At 41.2% G+C, this 16,797-nt stretch overlaps 1 protein-coding gene across 18 annotated transcripts in view; it reads left to right on the forward strand.

Annotated features, from left to right (window-relative positions):
* Positions 1-16,797, forward strand: part of ENAH (ENAH actin regulator) — a 172,800-nt gene that overhangs the window by 92,651 nt on the left and 63,352 nt on the right. For all 18 annotated transcript variants that reach the window (XM_070055420.1, XM_070055422.1, XM_070055412.1 and 15 more), the window contains one exon: positions 6,207-6,384. In XM_070055420.1, coding sequence (XP_069911521.1) covers positions 6,207-6,384 — 178 coding nt within the window. The remainder of the gene's footprint in view (positions 1-6,206; positions 6,385-16,797) is intronic.

Genomic DNA, 16,797 nt, shown 5'->3' on the forward strand with positions numbered 1-16,797 from the left:
TTTCAAATAAATAAATACTTTTTAAAAAAGAAATATGTCAAGTATTTCAAAACTGAACATATGCTTCATCATAAAGCAAGTATCAGGAGGCTTTAAAGGATTTAAATCAAAGTTTGTTTTCTGGCTACAACAGAATTAATATGGAAAAAGCTAGCTAGACAAACCCATAGGTTTAAAAGTTAAGAATTACCTTTGTGAATTAGCCAGCACTGCGGCTCACTAGGCTAATCCTCCTCCTGAGGCGCTGGCACCCTGGGTTCTAGTCTCGGTTGGGGTGCCGGATTCTGTCCCTGTTGCTCCTCTTTCAGTCCAGCTCTCTGCTGTGGCCCAGGAAGACAGTGGAGAATGGCCCAAGTGCTTGGGAGCTTGGGAGCTCCTGGCTCCTGGCTTCAGATCGGTGCAGCGCGCCAGCCATGGCGGCCATTTGATGGGTGAACCAACAGAAGGAAGACCTTTCTCTCTGTATCTCTCTCTCTCTAACTCTGCCTATCAAAAACAAAAACAAAAAAACCTTTGTGAATAGCCCATAGGTCAAAGACAAAAATCACAATGGAATTAGAAAAATTTGTTGAGCTGAAAGATGATAAGCATAGTACATTACCAACATTAGTACAATGCAGATAAAACTGTTCTCAATGTGAAATTGAGTGACAGAACATTTTTATATTAGAAAAAAGTATTTATGACTTCTCAGCCTGAGCATTCATCTCAAGACATTAAAGCCAAGTAAAATAGGAGGATTAATAAGAAAGGTAAGAGTAGAAATTAATGCTGTAGAAAGCAAACACACTAAGGGTTGTTTGCTCCTAAGAGGGACTGCTAAAGAAAAAAAGACATTGATAACCATTATTAAGAAGGCAGGGACATCACTACAGGTTTTTAGTCATTAAAGTAACTGAAGTGGGTATTTTCAGGAGAAAATCCTTAGGACAGGTGACTCTACTGATGCGGTTTGTTTTTGAACCAACTTTTAATGAAGAAATAATACCAAATTACATAGTTCTTCCCAGAGAATACAAAAAGATGATCAATTTCCAATTCATTTTAAGTTCGGCATTACTTTTATATCAGAAACTGACACAAATACACTAGAAAGGAAGTTGTGGCTTGATCTCGCTTATGAAAATATATGAAGAATTCCTAGAGTAATAGCAAAAATCTAAGAATGTATAAAAATTGAAAATATGACATTTACTTAAAAATTTATGGATAAGGCCGGCACCGTGGCTCACTTGACTAATCCTCTGCCTGTGGCGCAGGCACCCTGGGTTCTAGTCCGGTCGGGGCACCGGATTCTGTCCCGTTTGCTCTTCTTCCAGTCCAGCTCTCTGCTGTGGCCCAGGAAGGTAGTGGACGATGGCCCAGGTCCTTGGGCCCTGCACCCACATAGGAGACCAGGAGGAAGTACCTGGCTCCTGGCTTCGGATCGGCATAGCTCCGGCCGTAGCGGCCATTTGGGGGGTGAACCAACGGAAAAGGAAGACCTTTCTCTCTCTCTCTCTCTCTCAACTCTGCCTGTCCAAAAAAAAAAAAAAAAAAAAAAATTATGGACGTAGAATTTAAAAGTAAATTAATTTTGGGGGCCGGTGCTGTGGCGTTGCGGGTAGATACCACCGCCTGCAATGCTGGCATTTTATACGGGCGCTGGTCCACTTCCGATCCAGCTCTCTGCTATAGCCTGGGAAAGCAGTAGAGGATGGCCCAAGTCCTTGGGCCCCTGCATCCGCATGGGAGACCAGGAAGAAGCTCCTGGCTCCTGGCTTTGGATCGGTGCACCCCTGGCCATTGCAGCCATCTGGGGAGTAAACCAGCAGATGGAAGACTTTCTCCCTCTCCCTCTCCCTCTCCCTCTCCCCCCCCCCCCTTCTCTCTCTGTGTAACTCTGAGTTTCAAATAAAAGTTTAAAAAAAGTAAATTAATTTTGATGCAAAAAAACTGAAATCCATGTATATGAAGATATTCAAATGGTTCATGTAAAGTACATATTATGAGAAAAAGATGCATGGATTTTTTAAAAACAATTTTAAACTTTAAAAGTTTTGTTTTAATTTTTAAGAAATGCATGGATTCTTGATATTGCTCATACACAGGGACTAGGATTCTATATCCTAGAAATGTACGGTTGGTTTAATAGTAGAAAGTCTGTTAGAGTAATTCCCCATATATAAAGAGAAAAAACAGTCATCTCAAGATGCTGAAAGGCACCTGATAAAGTGCAGTCATGATGAAAACCCTTAGCTGTTGGGGAACAAGAAGCTGCTTTCCCTGTCAGATAAAAGGTAGCTATAGACATACTAAAATGAAAGGTAGTTGGCCGGCGCAGTGGCTCACTAGGCTAATCCTCCGCCTAGCGGTGCCGGCACACCGGGTTCTAGTCCCGGTCGGGGCGCCGGATTCTGTCCCTGTTGCCCCTCTTCCAGGCCAGCCCTCTGCTGTGGCCAGGGAGTGCAGTGGAGGATGGCCCAAGTGCTCGGGCCCTGCACCCCATGGGAGACCAGGAAAAGCACCTGGCTCCTGCCATTGGATCAGCGCGGTGCGCCGGCCGCGGCGGCCATTGGAGGGTGAACCAACGGCAAAGGAAGACCTTTCTCTCTGTCTCTCTCTCTCACTATCCACTGTGCCTGTCAAAAAAATAAAATAAATAAATAAATAAATAAATAAAAAGAAAGGTAGTATTTATTTCCTGGTGAAATCCAGAAAGCTTTCTCTCGAAGATCGGGTAAATGTCATGGATACTTGGATACCTGATAGCACCTCTTCTTCAACATTGGATTGTAATTCTTTGCCAGTGTACAAAGGTAAAAAATAAAAGAAGATATACAATGTACAAGAATTCAGGTGGAAGAAATAAAGCTGTCAGTTGCAGATGACATGGCTGTGTATTTAGGGGAAAAACCTGAATGTAAATTACGAGGAATAGTAGAACTTGGGAACAGTTAGAATTAACAAATTTTTAAATTAATAGGCTAGAGGTTTTTTGTTTGTATTTAAAAGATTTACTTATTTGAAAGGCAAAGTTATAGAGAGGCAGAGGCAGGGAAAGAGAGAGAGATCTTCCATCCATTGGCTCACTCCACAAATGGCTGCAACAGCCAGTGCAGGGCCAGGCTGCAGCCAAGAGCCAGGAGCTTCTTCCAGGTCTCCCATGTGGTTGCAGGGACCTAAGCACTTGGGCCATCTCCTGCTGCTTACCCAGGCACATTAGCAGGGATCTGGATTCAAAGTGGAGCAGCCGGTACATGAACTGGTGTTCATATGGGAAGCCTCCATCACAGGTGGTGGCTTAACCCACAATGCCACATTGCTGGCTCCATTAGGTTAGAGTTAATAAGAGTTTAGCAAGGCTATTTCTGAGTATATTGTCATGATGGAGAAATAATTAATTGTCATCAGAGAAAATAAAAGTTTAAAAAAATTGTTCTGTTTATAACAACCAGAAAAATTTATCAAATACCTAACAAATCTGATTAAAGGACCTCTGCATAGGCAGCCATAAAGCATTGAATAAATCTAAATACAAGGTGGTATATTATATTCATGCATTAAAAATAGTTTTATAATTTGTTTTCCTAAGATTGACTTTAAAAAAAAAGATTTATTTATGTATTTATTTATTTGAAAAGCAGAGTTACAGAGAGGCAGAGAGAGAGACAAAGTCTTCCATCTGCTGGTTCATTCCCCAAATGGTGACAACGGCAGGAGCTGTGCCGATTCGAAGCCAAGAGCCAGGAGCTTCCTCCAGGTCTCCCACGTGGGTGCAGGGGCCCAAGGACCTGGGCCATCTTGTACTGCTTTCCCGGGCCATAGCAGAGAGCTGGATTGGAAGTGGGGCAACCAGGACTCAAACCAGCGCCCATATGGGATGCCAGCATTGCAGGCAGCGGCTTTACCCCACTACGCCACAGTGCCAGATTGACTTTTTAAAAAGATTTACTTATTTTATTAGGAAGGCAAAGTTACAAAGAGAGAGGGAGAGACAGAGATCTTCTATTTGCTGATTCACTTCCCAAATGGCTGCAACCGGCAGGACTGGGCCATCTGCTGCTGCTTTCCCAGGTACATAGTAGGGAGCTGGATCGAAAGTAGAGCAGCTGGGACTCAAATGAGCACCCATACATAGTATGCCAGTGTTGCAGGTGATGGCTTAACCCACTATACCACAATACTGGTCCTTAGATTGATTTTTTTTAACTTCAGTGATAATCAAAACCATAACACTTTATTTGGTGGCAATTGACAATCAGATTGTAAAATTGTAGCTACACACAAAGGGTTGAAAAGAGCCAAAACAATATTAAAGAACAAAATAGGAGAATATACTCTAGTGGCTGTTGAGACTTAGAATAAAGCTAATATATTGTAGTGTTGGCAGAAAGATAGGCTTTTTTGGCCAGGAGGACAGAAACAGTCATATAGACATTTAATTTATGAAAAGAGGTAAACCTGCAACACTGTTCATAGCTGGTGCTGCATCAGTTGGGCAACCATATTGAGACAAATAGGAAATTTGCTGTATCTCACATCATAGGAATAAATCAAATCCAGTTGGATTGGAGATGTAAACGTGAAAGGTAAAATAATAAAGCTTTTGGAAAGTAATATGGGGTAATATTTAATGACCTTGGGATTGAGAAATATTTCTTAAACTGGACAGAGAAAGCATTAAATGTAGTGGAAAAGATTGCGAATTTGAACTAAATGAAGAACTATGTTGAGGATGCAAGTATCAGTGAAAAAAGGCTAGTCATGGAATGAGAAAGATGTCTGCAAAACAGATGATGAGCAGTGGGATCATATCCAGGATATATAAAAGACTCTTACAGATCTATGAATAAAAACTTGGACAATTCAGGGAAGAATGGGCAGGAGATATGTTTTAAGGAGATATTTACAAAAGAAGTTATGCAGCTACTGAATAAAAAGTGAAGGAAGTGTTAAACCTCAAGAGTAATCAAGGAAATGCAAACTGGTGTCACATCCACCAGAAATGCTAAAACAAAGACCAGTCGTACCAGTTGTGATGGTGCAAATAGGTGGAGCAGTGCAAGCTGTTGGATACTGCTGTGGAAGTATAAAATGATAGAACCAGTTTAGAAAGCTATTTGGAGTTACCTATTTAAGTTGAACATAAATATGGTCTGTGATAGTTCTCCTCCTGGGTATAAGCCCAGCAAAATGTGTACCTATGGTTATCAAAAGACATTTTAATAGGATGTTCTTATCATCACTATTTGTAATAGCCCCAAACTGCAAATAATGCAGATGTTCATTAATGGGAGAATGGTTAAATAAGCACAATTTATATAAAGAAATCCATAGAGCAGTGAAAATGAACAAACCAAACTACATGCTGTGGGTGGCTGTCATGAACATAATTTTGAGGAAAAGAGGACAGATATGTTATAGTACATATTTTATAACCACACATATATGAAATTTAGAAACCTGCAAATTTATGATATTAGAAGTATGGCTAGTACCTTGTGAGATGGCAGGAGCTAAGGGAGGGGCTTCTAATGTTCTGTTTCTTGTTTAGGTATTGGCTATATTGAATATTCACTAAGTTACATACTAAATCATATGTACTTTTTATTGATGTGGTACTTAAAATATATGTCACGAGGGATATGAATTTTGTTGTGCTTCTTTACAGTGTTAAGGCACACTTTTTTTTCTTAAAGATTTATTTATTTGAAAGAAGTGACAGGGTGGAGGTGGGGAGAGAGAGACCCCCGAGACTTTCCATCTGCTAGTTCACTCCTCAAATGGCTACCACAGCCAGGTCTGGACCAGGCCAAAACAGAGCAGGAAACTCCATCATGGTGTTCCACCTGGGTGGCAGGGACTCAATGTGGGTGTACTCTGCTGCCTTCTTCTGCACTTTAGCAAGAAGCTGGATCTGAAGTGAAGCAGCCTAGACTCCAAATCAGCACTCTGATATGGAAAGCCAATGTTGTAAGTGGCTCCCTAACCTGCTGTGCCACAACACTAGTGTCAAGGCAGATCTTTGTAAGTATCAGACAGTGTAACTTCCCTTAGACTGATATTTATGTGGGCTAGTCTTTGCCCTAGGTAATTGTTCTAATCATTTTTATCCAGATCTGTTGTGAACACTTTTGGATGAAGACACACACACACACGATTTGTTGACTTCTTTGATTTTGCCAAGTACTAGCTTGATTTTATAAACAATTATTGTCTTTTAGGTTGTGATAAATTGTGCCATTCCTAAAGGGTTGAAGTACAATCAAGCTACACAGACCTTCCACCAGTGGCGAGATGCTAGACAGGTGTATGGTCTCAACTTTGGCAGCAAAGAGGATGCCAATGTCTTCGCAAGTGCCATGATGCATGCCTTAGAAGTATTAAATTCACAAGAAACAGGTAAAGTGTCCACGGTTTACTTGTATTCTTGAAGTGAAGTGCCATGTATATGTTAAAGCAAATTATTTGACCAATTTGTAAATCATTATATATTTAAAGTGAGTTTTGAATTTATTTTCTACAAAAATATGAACTTCTCTTTGTTGATAATGAGCGTGTAGTCTAAAAGGATGATTCTATGAGTTTAGTTAGTGTAGTAATTTTTGTTTCTATCATTTGAAGTTATTTGATTGTATTCTTCCTGCTCTAGAAACTCAAATTTTGTTATAAGGATAGGAATTGGAGATATTTATTCTCATTTTATGAAGAAACACATTTTTCAAGCCATTACTGAGCCCAAGGTCTTCAAGCAGGACTCCATCTCTTCCCTAGTACATAAAAATTTGATTCTAAAAGTTGTTAGACGATTTTAGGAGCTCCCTCAGGTGGCATGAGCCATGAATTGCCTTTCCGACACTTCCTGTTCATTACAGATATAGAAATAATTTACTTTAAACAAGCAAACCAGCATTTAAACTATATATGTGTCAGGGATAAGTTCAGTTTTGCCTTGGTTTAGAAGATAGGAAACACATCTATGTGTGGTTATTTCTTTGAAGATACAGATTTTATAACCAGAAAATAAATGTTACATAAAAATTATATCAGTAATGCAAATACAGTTGGCTTTGCCTGTATTGTGCATTGTATAATGATTTTAATGATACATGTGCTGTTAAAAAAGTTTATTAATATATTTTAAGATGAAAAACTTAAAGTTAGATGAAAATTTGACATTTTATTGATGGTATAGAATTTAAAAATCTGGTATAAAGTATGTTAAATTATATTTATATTCTGTCCTACACTAAAAAGAATTGAACCATCTAGCTCATGTATTAGTCTGTGTCAAATATGAATGTCAGAGCAAGAAGACATTTTGGTCTCCTGCAGAAACTTATGCTGTTAGTTCTATAGATATTTTCTATTAGATCTTTTTTGAGATCTAAGTAAGTGCCATGATGAGATCTATAAGTAACTTGTATATGGTTTTCATATTTAATATCTTTTGAAAAAGTAAGCCATTGGGACTTCTGGTTTGTCTATGTAAGTCTAGAAAATAGCATAGGAAAATCTGTACAATCTTGAATGTAGATATCTAAGTCACTGTGTTTTTCTAGAGGGTATACATATTATATTGACATTCTATTTTAAGTATACAACTTCTTTTCACCTTAGTTTTACCATAGGGAAAAACTAGAATTGTGGTTCTTAAAATCTTATTAAATAAATGAATTACATCACAAATAAGGAACCACATTTTGGCAAAAATGACATTTGTCTTCCCTGTGTTTGGAGCAAACTATCAATATTTTTATTTTTATACCTTCAAAGGAATATCCAGTGATACTTGAAACTGAATATTACTTTAAAGTAATTAAACTTACTGTTCATCTTCTCAATTTTTTAATCTAAAGGATAGTTTTTGTCAGGGAATAGTCATATAGTTAAGCATTTATGAATTCATTTTTTTTCCTTCTGATCTTAATCTTTTGACATTGGGTCTTAATGTGGAATTGCATTCTCTGTTGTAAAGTAATGAGCATTAAGATGTATTGTTCCACATTACAGGAAGTTTGGTAAATAGGAAAATCATTCATCAATCCACTAGCTACACTAACATTTCAGGTTCTATTTTCTTTTGTCTGCCACCTCAATGGTAATTGTCTGGGGAAGGAGAGAATGGTGAATATAGTTGGTCCATCTTATCTATCACCTGGCACTGGAAACCCAAGTCACTGGCAGAGAAATTTTTGCATCTGTGTATTTTTCTTCAGCGAAAACAAAGCATTAAAATGGTGTATGTAAATAGATTTATTTAGGAAATGATTATTTTCATAAATTACTGTGGTTAAATACTAATTTCTGATTGTTGATGGCGTTAGTTGAAAGTGGAAGCTCGGAAGGAGGTAGATGTTAGGATTCAGGAATACCTGCAGGAAAGGGTGTAATTTCTTGTGCAGATCACTAATGTAGGGTAGGTGTACTCTCTCCCTATATTACTATGTGGGCCCCTCCCATCCACCTAGACAAACATTCCCAATAATGTCAGCTCTCAGCTTGACCATATCTCCCCCTGCCAAAACTGTTGGCTGTGAACCCACAGCCAGTTTCCTGCTGAAACCATCTACTGTCTTTCTGCCAAAATCAAGTCAAGAAAGCTTTTGTGTCCACTTCCATCAGCAAACATTAGCTTAACAAAATTCATGAAGGTAAAGCAACTACATAGATTAGATCTTGCCTGTTTCTTACTGTTTTACCACTCTTTGAAACAATTTTTCTTCATTGAACTTAACGCATTTTTTTTATTCAACAGTAATGTCAGTATTGTGCATTGTCACTAATCATTTTGGGTGATTTTTGGATTTTAAGGTTGGAGATGATTTTCAAACAAAATCTTTTGCAGAAGTTCAGTATGTAAATGACAAAAAGAAAAAAATAAAAGCAGCTTTTTGGATTAATGTGGGTGTTGGGGCCCCACAGCCACTGACGCACCCATGTGATTCTTCAGAGCAGGGTTTGAAAATTACTAACCCATGTTTCTTGCCAACACCAGTAATCATGCAATTCTCTCTTCTTCTCCCCCCCAACCTGTGCCCAAATCCTCACATACATTTTTAAATTGAGAAAAAACAGCTTTCTTTGGGGGTAGTCACACTGACCTTTAGAAGGTGCTTGAATGTGTTTAATATTTCCAGTTTTTTATGAAAGAGTGGGTGGCAGGAATGTTTTCCCTTATTTTGTTTTTAACTTGGTGTGCAATTATCTAATATACTGGAAAGTACAGGAGGTGCTAAATACAGTGAGTTATATTTGGAATTTTTAAAAAACCCACAAATCACATGTTCTAACATTTTTGAAAAGAGTTGAATTAGGATTCTTCCTTTTGTACCAAATGCTACATTGTATCTATCTTCCTTTCTCCAACGGAAATGGACTAGATTTTAAATAAGGATATTCTCTGAACTGATGTTTGATGGTTGAATTATTTGTTTGTGGAGGTAAATTTGCATAATTGGTTTTATTTTATAAATTGTTTAATCACTTGACAATAGGAAATCATTTTTAAAATTCATTTTTTTAAAAATTAGGACAATTATTCTGATGCTTACATTCTATTTAGCTAAGATTAAATATACCTTGGAAACCCTCAAAGTATGTTAAGCATTACCTAAAAGACTACTTTTGCTTGATTTTATCTTTTGAAAGTGTCACTCCCCCTGTTCGTGGGAGGAACGACACAGGACCCTGCGCTGTTCTTTTGTCTGCTCGGCCCTTCCTGGGTTGGCTGCCGACCCTTCCACCTCTGTGGAAGGGCGGTTCCCCCTGCCACTTTCCCCACTTCCATGGGGGAGCGGCACACCGCCGGCCGGCTCTCTCGGGGGCTGCTCAGATGTTCCTTCAGATAGATATTCCTGGTGCATGTTGTCTCTCTCCTCCTTTATAGTCCTCTTCCACTAATCCCAACTCTGCTACCCACACGCCGAATACGCTGCTCTCCTCCAATCAGGAGCAGGATCAGCTCCTGCAGGTCGTCACTCAAGTTGGCGAGAGGCAGCTGCGTAGAAGTTGTTTACTCCCTTCTCAGCGCCATATTGTGGGAGAGCAGATGCATAGAATAAGTCTTAATTCCAGTAACTTAGTCTAGTCCGAGTTGCTCCCCACAGAAAGTAAGAACATAATCAAAGATACCCTCCTTCTGATTGAGATTTTCTAAAGGTTTCATAATAAATACTGATATCCCATTTATTTTTTTCCCTAATTTGGTCTGATAGACTTTCTAACATGAATATTTGCATGTTTTATACCAGCATTTTAAAATACCCTCCCTCTCTGCGCCAGCACGGCTCAACATTGATTGGATTAAAATTGAGGAAGTGAGTGGCTTCCAGGAATACTTGACATTTATAGTGACAGCTTTATTTTTCAGTCTTCCAGATCACTGATAATAATGACAGCAATAGTAAGCTTATGTTACAAAAACACCATCAAAGGGAGCATATTTTGAGCATAGGTACTTTGCTAGGCTTTGGAAATACTACTAACATGATAAAGCCTATCCCTTCCCTTCCAGGATCTCATAATTGGGCTGAAGCTTCTAGGTACAAAGCTAGCAAAATTAGGATACAGTTGGCGAATGAAGTATGAAGAAAAGCCTTTGGAGTACCAAAGAAAATTCAGTGGTCAGGGAAAGTTCTTGAAGGAGGAGGATGGTTGAACTATGTTCTGAAGAGTGAGTAGGCCTCCTCTCTTACAAAAGAACATTCTCAGTAAGTTTGGTGACTTAAGAGCAAGGAAAAGTTAGAGAATGACAAATAGGCCATGTGGTGGCATAGCAGGTAAAGCCCGCCACCTGCAGTGCTAGCATCCCATATGGACACCAGTTCGAGTCCCGGCTTATCTTCTGATCCAGCTCTCTGCTATGGCCTGGGAAAGCAGATTGTGTATAGGAAGAAATCCCAAAAGATGAGACTGGAAGGGTTGAGAAGGGCTTGGTGTCTTTCTGAAGAGTGTGCATTTATCATGTAGGCAGTAGACCATTGTAGGATGCTAAATCCATGTTTGATATGAAGAGGTTTGCTTTTTTTAGGACAAGTATGAAGTGGTGAGCCTGTGGTTACAAGTGTGAAGATCAGTTTAAGACACTGCTGTGCTTCTGGAGCCCTGTTTGATTCCTACTGTTGTCATGCCAATGTTCCTAGGCAAGTGAGCTTCAGCCTTCTTCAGAAAAGGGGAGTTGGCACAACTGTGCCCCTAGGTCCTGTCCCCACCACCACTCCCAACCTCTCACAGGTTGGGACACAGCTAAACCCTCCCCTGTAGAGAGATGTTCCCAACAGAGACACGTATACTTTGCATTTATAGTCATGTACCATGCACAGCATTTTTCATAAGCTATATAGAAAATAGTGCCTGTGATCTGTGTTTTATAGTGCTGTCATGCGGAAGTGAGGCAGGGTTCTTCTGTGAAGTGAAAAGACCACCTTTGTGTATTTTGTTATGCCCACTTCTGGACACACCCCTGTGACCCTGCCTATGCCACACACCCTGTAAATACACCTAAGTTAAACCCAGCAGAGGCTCTGAACCATTTTTGCACTCTGATGATTTTTTAAAAATATTTATTTATTTATTTTTATTTGCAAGACAGAGTTACAGAGAGAGGTAGAGAGAGAGACAGGTTTTCCATTCGCTGGTTCACTCCCCAAATGGCCACAATGGCCTGAGCTGAGCCAATCCAAAACCAGGAGTCAGGAGCCTCTTCTGGGTCTCCCATGTGGGCACAGGGGTCCAAGGACTTAGGCCATCCTCTGCTGCTTTCCCAGGCACATTGGCTGGGAGCTGGATCGGAAGTGGAACACTCAGGACTCCAGCTGGCGCCCATATGGGATGGCAGTGCTGCAGGCCTAGGCTTTAACCCATTGCATCACAGTGCTGGGCCCCTACGCTCTGATGATTTTTAAGCATTGAATCTATTTTTTTTTTTTTTTTAATAAATAAAGACAGGGGGCTGGTGCTGTGGCACAGCAGGTAAAGCCCACTGCCTGCAATGCCAGCATCCCATATGGACGCCGGTTCGAGTCCCAACTTCTCCACTTCTGATCCAGCTCTTTGCTATGGCCTGGGAAAGCAGTGGAGGATGGCCCAAGTCCTTGGGCCCCTGAACCTGCGTGGGAGACCCAGAGGTAAGCCCCTGGTTCTTGGCTTTGGATCGGCTCAGCTCCAGCTATTACTGGAGAATGTCAGGGTCCTTGTCTTCGTGCAAGAAAGAATCCCGGCGTGAGACAGAGTAGTGGAAAGCAAATAACAAGGTTTATTTTGGAAGGGACATCCGTAAGAACGGATGGGCACCTCTCCAGACAGGACCTGAGAGAGAGTGCCCAGTCGAGTAAGGTTACATGGTGAGTGGAGAGAGTACAGAGTACACCTGGGCAGGCCAGGCGGGCGGCTCAGCAGAGAGGCAGAGGGCTGAGCATGCAGTCTGGTTGAGGCTGAGGGTTCTTAAGGGGATAGGCCTTGCCTTCCCCTCTTCTCCTGGAACAAAGGACTTTTTGCATGTAAATACTAAAAATTCCTTTCTGAGTTTTCACCCTGAAGTTATCAGACAGGGGGAAGTCTGGCTGGCTTCACCCTGCCTTAGAGGAATGGGTAGGGTTTTAGTCCTGGTTGGGGCGCTGGAGTCTGTCCCAGTTGCCCCTCTTCCAGGCCGGCTCTCTGCTGTGGCCCGGGAGTGCAGTGGAGGATGGCCCAAGTACTTGGGCCCTGCACTCGCATGGGAGACCAGGAGAAGCACTTGGCTTCTGGTTTTGGATCAGCGCGGTGCGCCGGCCACATTGCGCCAGCTGCAGTGGCCATTGGAGGGTGAACCAACGGTAAAGGAAGACCTTTCTCTCTGTCTTTCTCTCTCACTGTCCACTCTGCCTGTCCAAAAAAAAAAAAAAAAAAAAAAAAAAAAAGAGAGAGAGAGAATACTGTATAGTAGATAACAAATGTGGTTCTGAATTTATTCCATGAAGTGTTATTTATTAGTGCTTTCATGAAATCATACACATCTGGCCCATAAAAGATCCCAAAGATTATCTTGGACAGTGTATTTCACTTTTAGCTTTCCTAAACCAACTAATCTTATTGGAGAAGGAATACTTTGAAACAAAGTGTAGCTCAGGATTAAATAGATTGAAGGGTGGGGGTGGTAGGAGGGACAGTCTCTTGTGGGTGCTGTCTTTTTCTGCTTCGTTCTCATATTTACCTCTTCTATTCCTCCCCATTTGTAAATGTATAGTTTTCACAGATCTGCTGCCACTCCATGTTTCCAGATAGAGTTGTTGACCTGGAGAGACAGGACTTACTGAGGCTGTGTATACTAGAAAGAAAGTCAGGAAGCACAAAGGAGATAGGATCTGCAGGCCTTTGTATCATTTATTTTTACTACATTTCTCTGTCTTTCAGTTCAAAATTTCCACGGTATATTTTTTTAAACATGACATAATCACTAGATTTATTTACTTATGTGAAAGTTAGAGTTACACAGAGAGAACAGGAGGAGCAGAGAGAGAGAGGTCTTCCATCCGCTGATTCACCCCCCACTTGGCCGTAACAGCCGGAGCTGGGCCTCCGGAGCCAGGAACTTCTTCCAGGTGTCCCACGTGGGTGCAGGGGCCCAAGGACTTGGGCCATCTTCTACTGCTTTCCCAGGGCATAGCAGAGAGCTGGATTGGAAGTGGAGCAGCGGAGACTTGAACTGGTGCCCATATGGGATGCTGGTATTGCAGGTCCAGCTTTACCCGCTATGCCACAGTGCCAGCCCCCATGGTATTTTTTTAAAAAAATATTTATTTATTTGAAAGCAGAGTTACAGAGAGAGGGACACACACGCGCACACACACACACACACATCTTTCATCTATTGATTCACTCCTGAAATGACCATAATGGCCAAGAGCTGGGCCAGGCTAAAGCCAGGAGCCAACAACTCCATCTGGGTCTCCCACTTGGGTACAGGGACCCAAAGACTTGGGCTGCCTTCCACAACTTTGCAAAGCACATTAGCAGAGAGCTGGATTGGAAGTGGTGTAGCCGGGACTGCAGCTGGCACTCACGTATGACATTGGCTTAACCTGTTGTACCATAACATTGGCCTCAGATATTCGGTGTATTTTAAAAAACTTTTAAGGAACTCAATTTAGGATGAGAAAGTAGGATGGAGAAAACCTATTTTGTATTCTTTAGTAAAATTTTAAGGCCTTGTTGTGACTGGGAAATAACTTCAATTTGGAGTCAAAAGACTCAGTGTTGTACCTCCCTTTGTAGCTTTTTTTTTTTTTTTTTGAAAGATTTATTTATTTATTTGAGTTACACAGAGAGAGGAGAGGCAGAGAGAGAATGAGAGGGAGGGAGGGAGGGAGGGAGGGAGGGAGGTCTTCCATCTGCTGGTTCACTCCCCAATTGGCCACAATGGCCGGAGCTGCGATGATCCAAAGCCAGGAGTTCTTCTTGGTCTCCCATGCAGGTGCAATGACCCAAGGGCTTGGTCCATCTTCTGCTTTCTCAGACCTTAGCAGATTGGATCAGATCTGGATCATAGCTGGATCGGAAGTGGAGCAGCAAGGACTCAAACCAGCACCCATATGGGATGCCAGCACTGCAGGCGGCAGTTTTACTTGCTGTGCCACAGCGCCGGCTCTACTACAAACTATTTAAAGCCAGGATTGTGTTTATGTACATCTCGTTCTAAAACCTGGACTCAGACTCACTGTAAAATTCAATCTTACACTGAACTACATTTTCATTTTTCACCTGTTTCTCCCAAACTACTGATTTTCTTTATATAGCTGAAATAATTTCAGGTATCACATCACATCCAGATACACACTCCGAGAGCTCACTAATATTGACATATGGGGATGGGTAGCCAAAATTATTGTTTAATGAAAAGTTACTTGAAGAAAGTACAACCAGCACAATATCAGTTTCTCCTGTTTAAGCTCACCTGATTATATCCTGATTGAGTTTTGAGTTTTCTTCTCTAAGTAAATTAGGTTTTCAGGTCCTATTCTCTACAGTTTACACCGCAAAACTTTACTTTTCAGCCTTGCTCCTTTGCTCTTCTCAACCAGGGTTGCTGGAAAGAATTAAATTCTAGGGAAAGTAACTTGGGTGATTAATCTCCAACCCTCCAAAGGGCTTATTGGGATATTCTTTACTACAGTGGGTGTACAGGTGCCAAATTCTCATGGAAGGCTGCTTCTCTTAGCTTCTTTTCCCTTGGCCTCCCTTTAAGCCTTTATTTTCTGAGCTCTCATTCGCCCTCAAGAACTGCCTTGGGAGCAGAAAATGACTGTGGATCAACATGAAGATATTTTTATCAAATACTTCTCATTTGCTCAATGTGGCTTTGTCTCCTAATATTTGTATTCATTAATGAAATTATTCCATATCTAAATCCTTTTTAAAGATGACGATAAGTTTTTGAAAATTTTTGTTATTTTCATTTTATCTGAAAAACAAAGATCTTCCATCTGCTGTTTCACTCCCTAAATGCCAGCAGCTGTCACTGTTAGACCTGGTCTGAAGCCAGGAGTCTGGAACTGCATCTCATATGTGGGTGGCAGGGACCCGGGTAGTTGAACCATCATCCACTGCCTCCAAGGGTGTACATTTGTAGGACTCTGGATCAGAAGTGAAGTAGTTGAGACTCAAACCACGACTCTGATATGGAATGTGGATGTCTATTTGGTTACTTAACTTATGTGCCATGCGCCCACTCCTGTATCTAATTCTTAGTCACTAAAAGTTTGAATGGCTTTTTTTTTTTTAAAAAAAGATTTATTTGAAAGTCAAAGTGACAGAAAAAGAGACAGACACAGATACCTTCCATCTAGTGGTTCACTCTCCAAATGGCTGCAACAGCCTGGGCTGGACCACACTGAAGCCAGGAGCGTGGAACTCTGAATCGGTCTCCTAAATGAGTATTAGGGGCCCAGGTACTTGGGCCTTCATCTGCTGCTTTCCCAGGCATATTAGCAGGAAGCTGGATCAGAAGTGGAGTGATCAAGACTAACTGGAGTTCAGATATAGGATGACAAACACTAAGTTCTATCAAACTTGTATTCCTGTTTCTCTGCTTCTCTGGCATATGGTCCTTTTCAAGTGTATTGAAATTAATTAATGGTGATCTGGTGGTTCACCATTATTTGCATGCTTTCCTGCGCGAGAATAATAATTTACATACAATTGTTTTACCTGTACTCATGTATTTTTATAATTTGTTGCCCATAAATTAGAAAAGCGTTTTGTTGGAAGTTAAACAATCAAAAATTCTGAGAAATTTTCTGGGAAATTTCCATTTTCACATAGAGGCTTTTGTTGCCCTTCCTCGAGCGGAGGAGCGGCACTGGACCGGATGCTGTTGTTCCCTTTCAGTCGGTTCTTTCTACAGTAAAGCAAGCACAAGTAAAGAGAAGAACGAAATAACGAGCTTCCCAGCGAACTCTCCAACCGACTCTCCAACCAAGCCACCCCCGAACTCTCCACCAGACCGGAGACAGTAGTTGTCCCAGAAAGTGCAGTTGAGTCCCCTTTTATAGTCCTCTTCCACCAATCCGTGCTCCGCTGCCTGCATGCTGAGCACGCCGCTTTCTTCCAGTCAGAGGTAGGATCAGCTCCTGCAGCTCGTTAGTCAAATTGATGAAGCAGCCGAAGCCGCTGTGTAAAATTTGTTTACCCCCTCTCAGCGCCATGTTGTGGGAGCCGGGCCCTGCTTCCCACAGGCTTTAAATGAATAGACTCTACTTGTTATCCATTGATGATTAGAAATGAATTGTAGGAACCATGTCTCTTCTGATGCAACCAGTCACAGCAAACAGTAGCAGC

Source organism: Oryctolagus cuniculus, chromosome 13 (genome assembly GCF_964237555.1).
Source record: "Oryctolagus cuniculus chromosome 13, mOryCun1.1, whole genome shotgun sequence".
Taxonomy (NCBI): Eukaryota; Metazoa; Chordata; class Mammalia; order Lagomorpha; family Leporidae; genus Oryctolagus; species Oryctolagus cuniculus.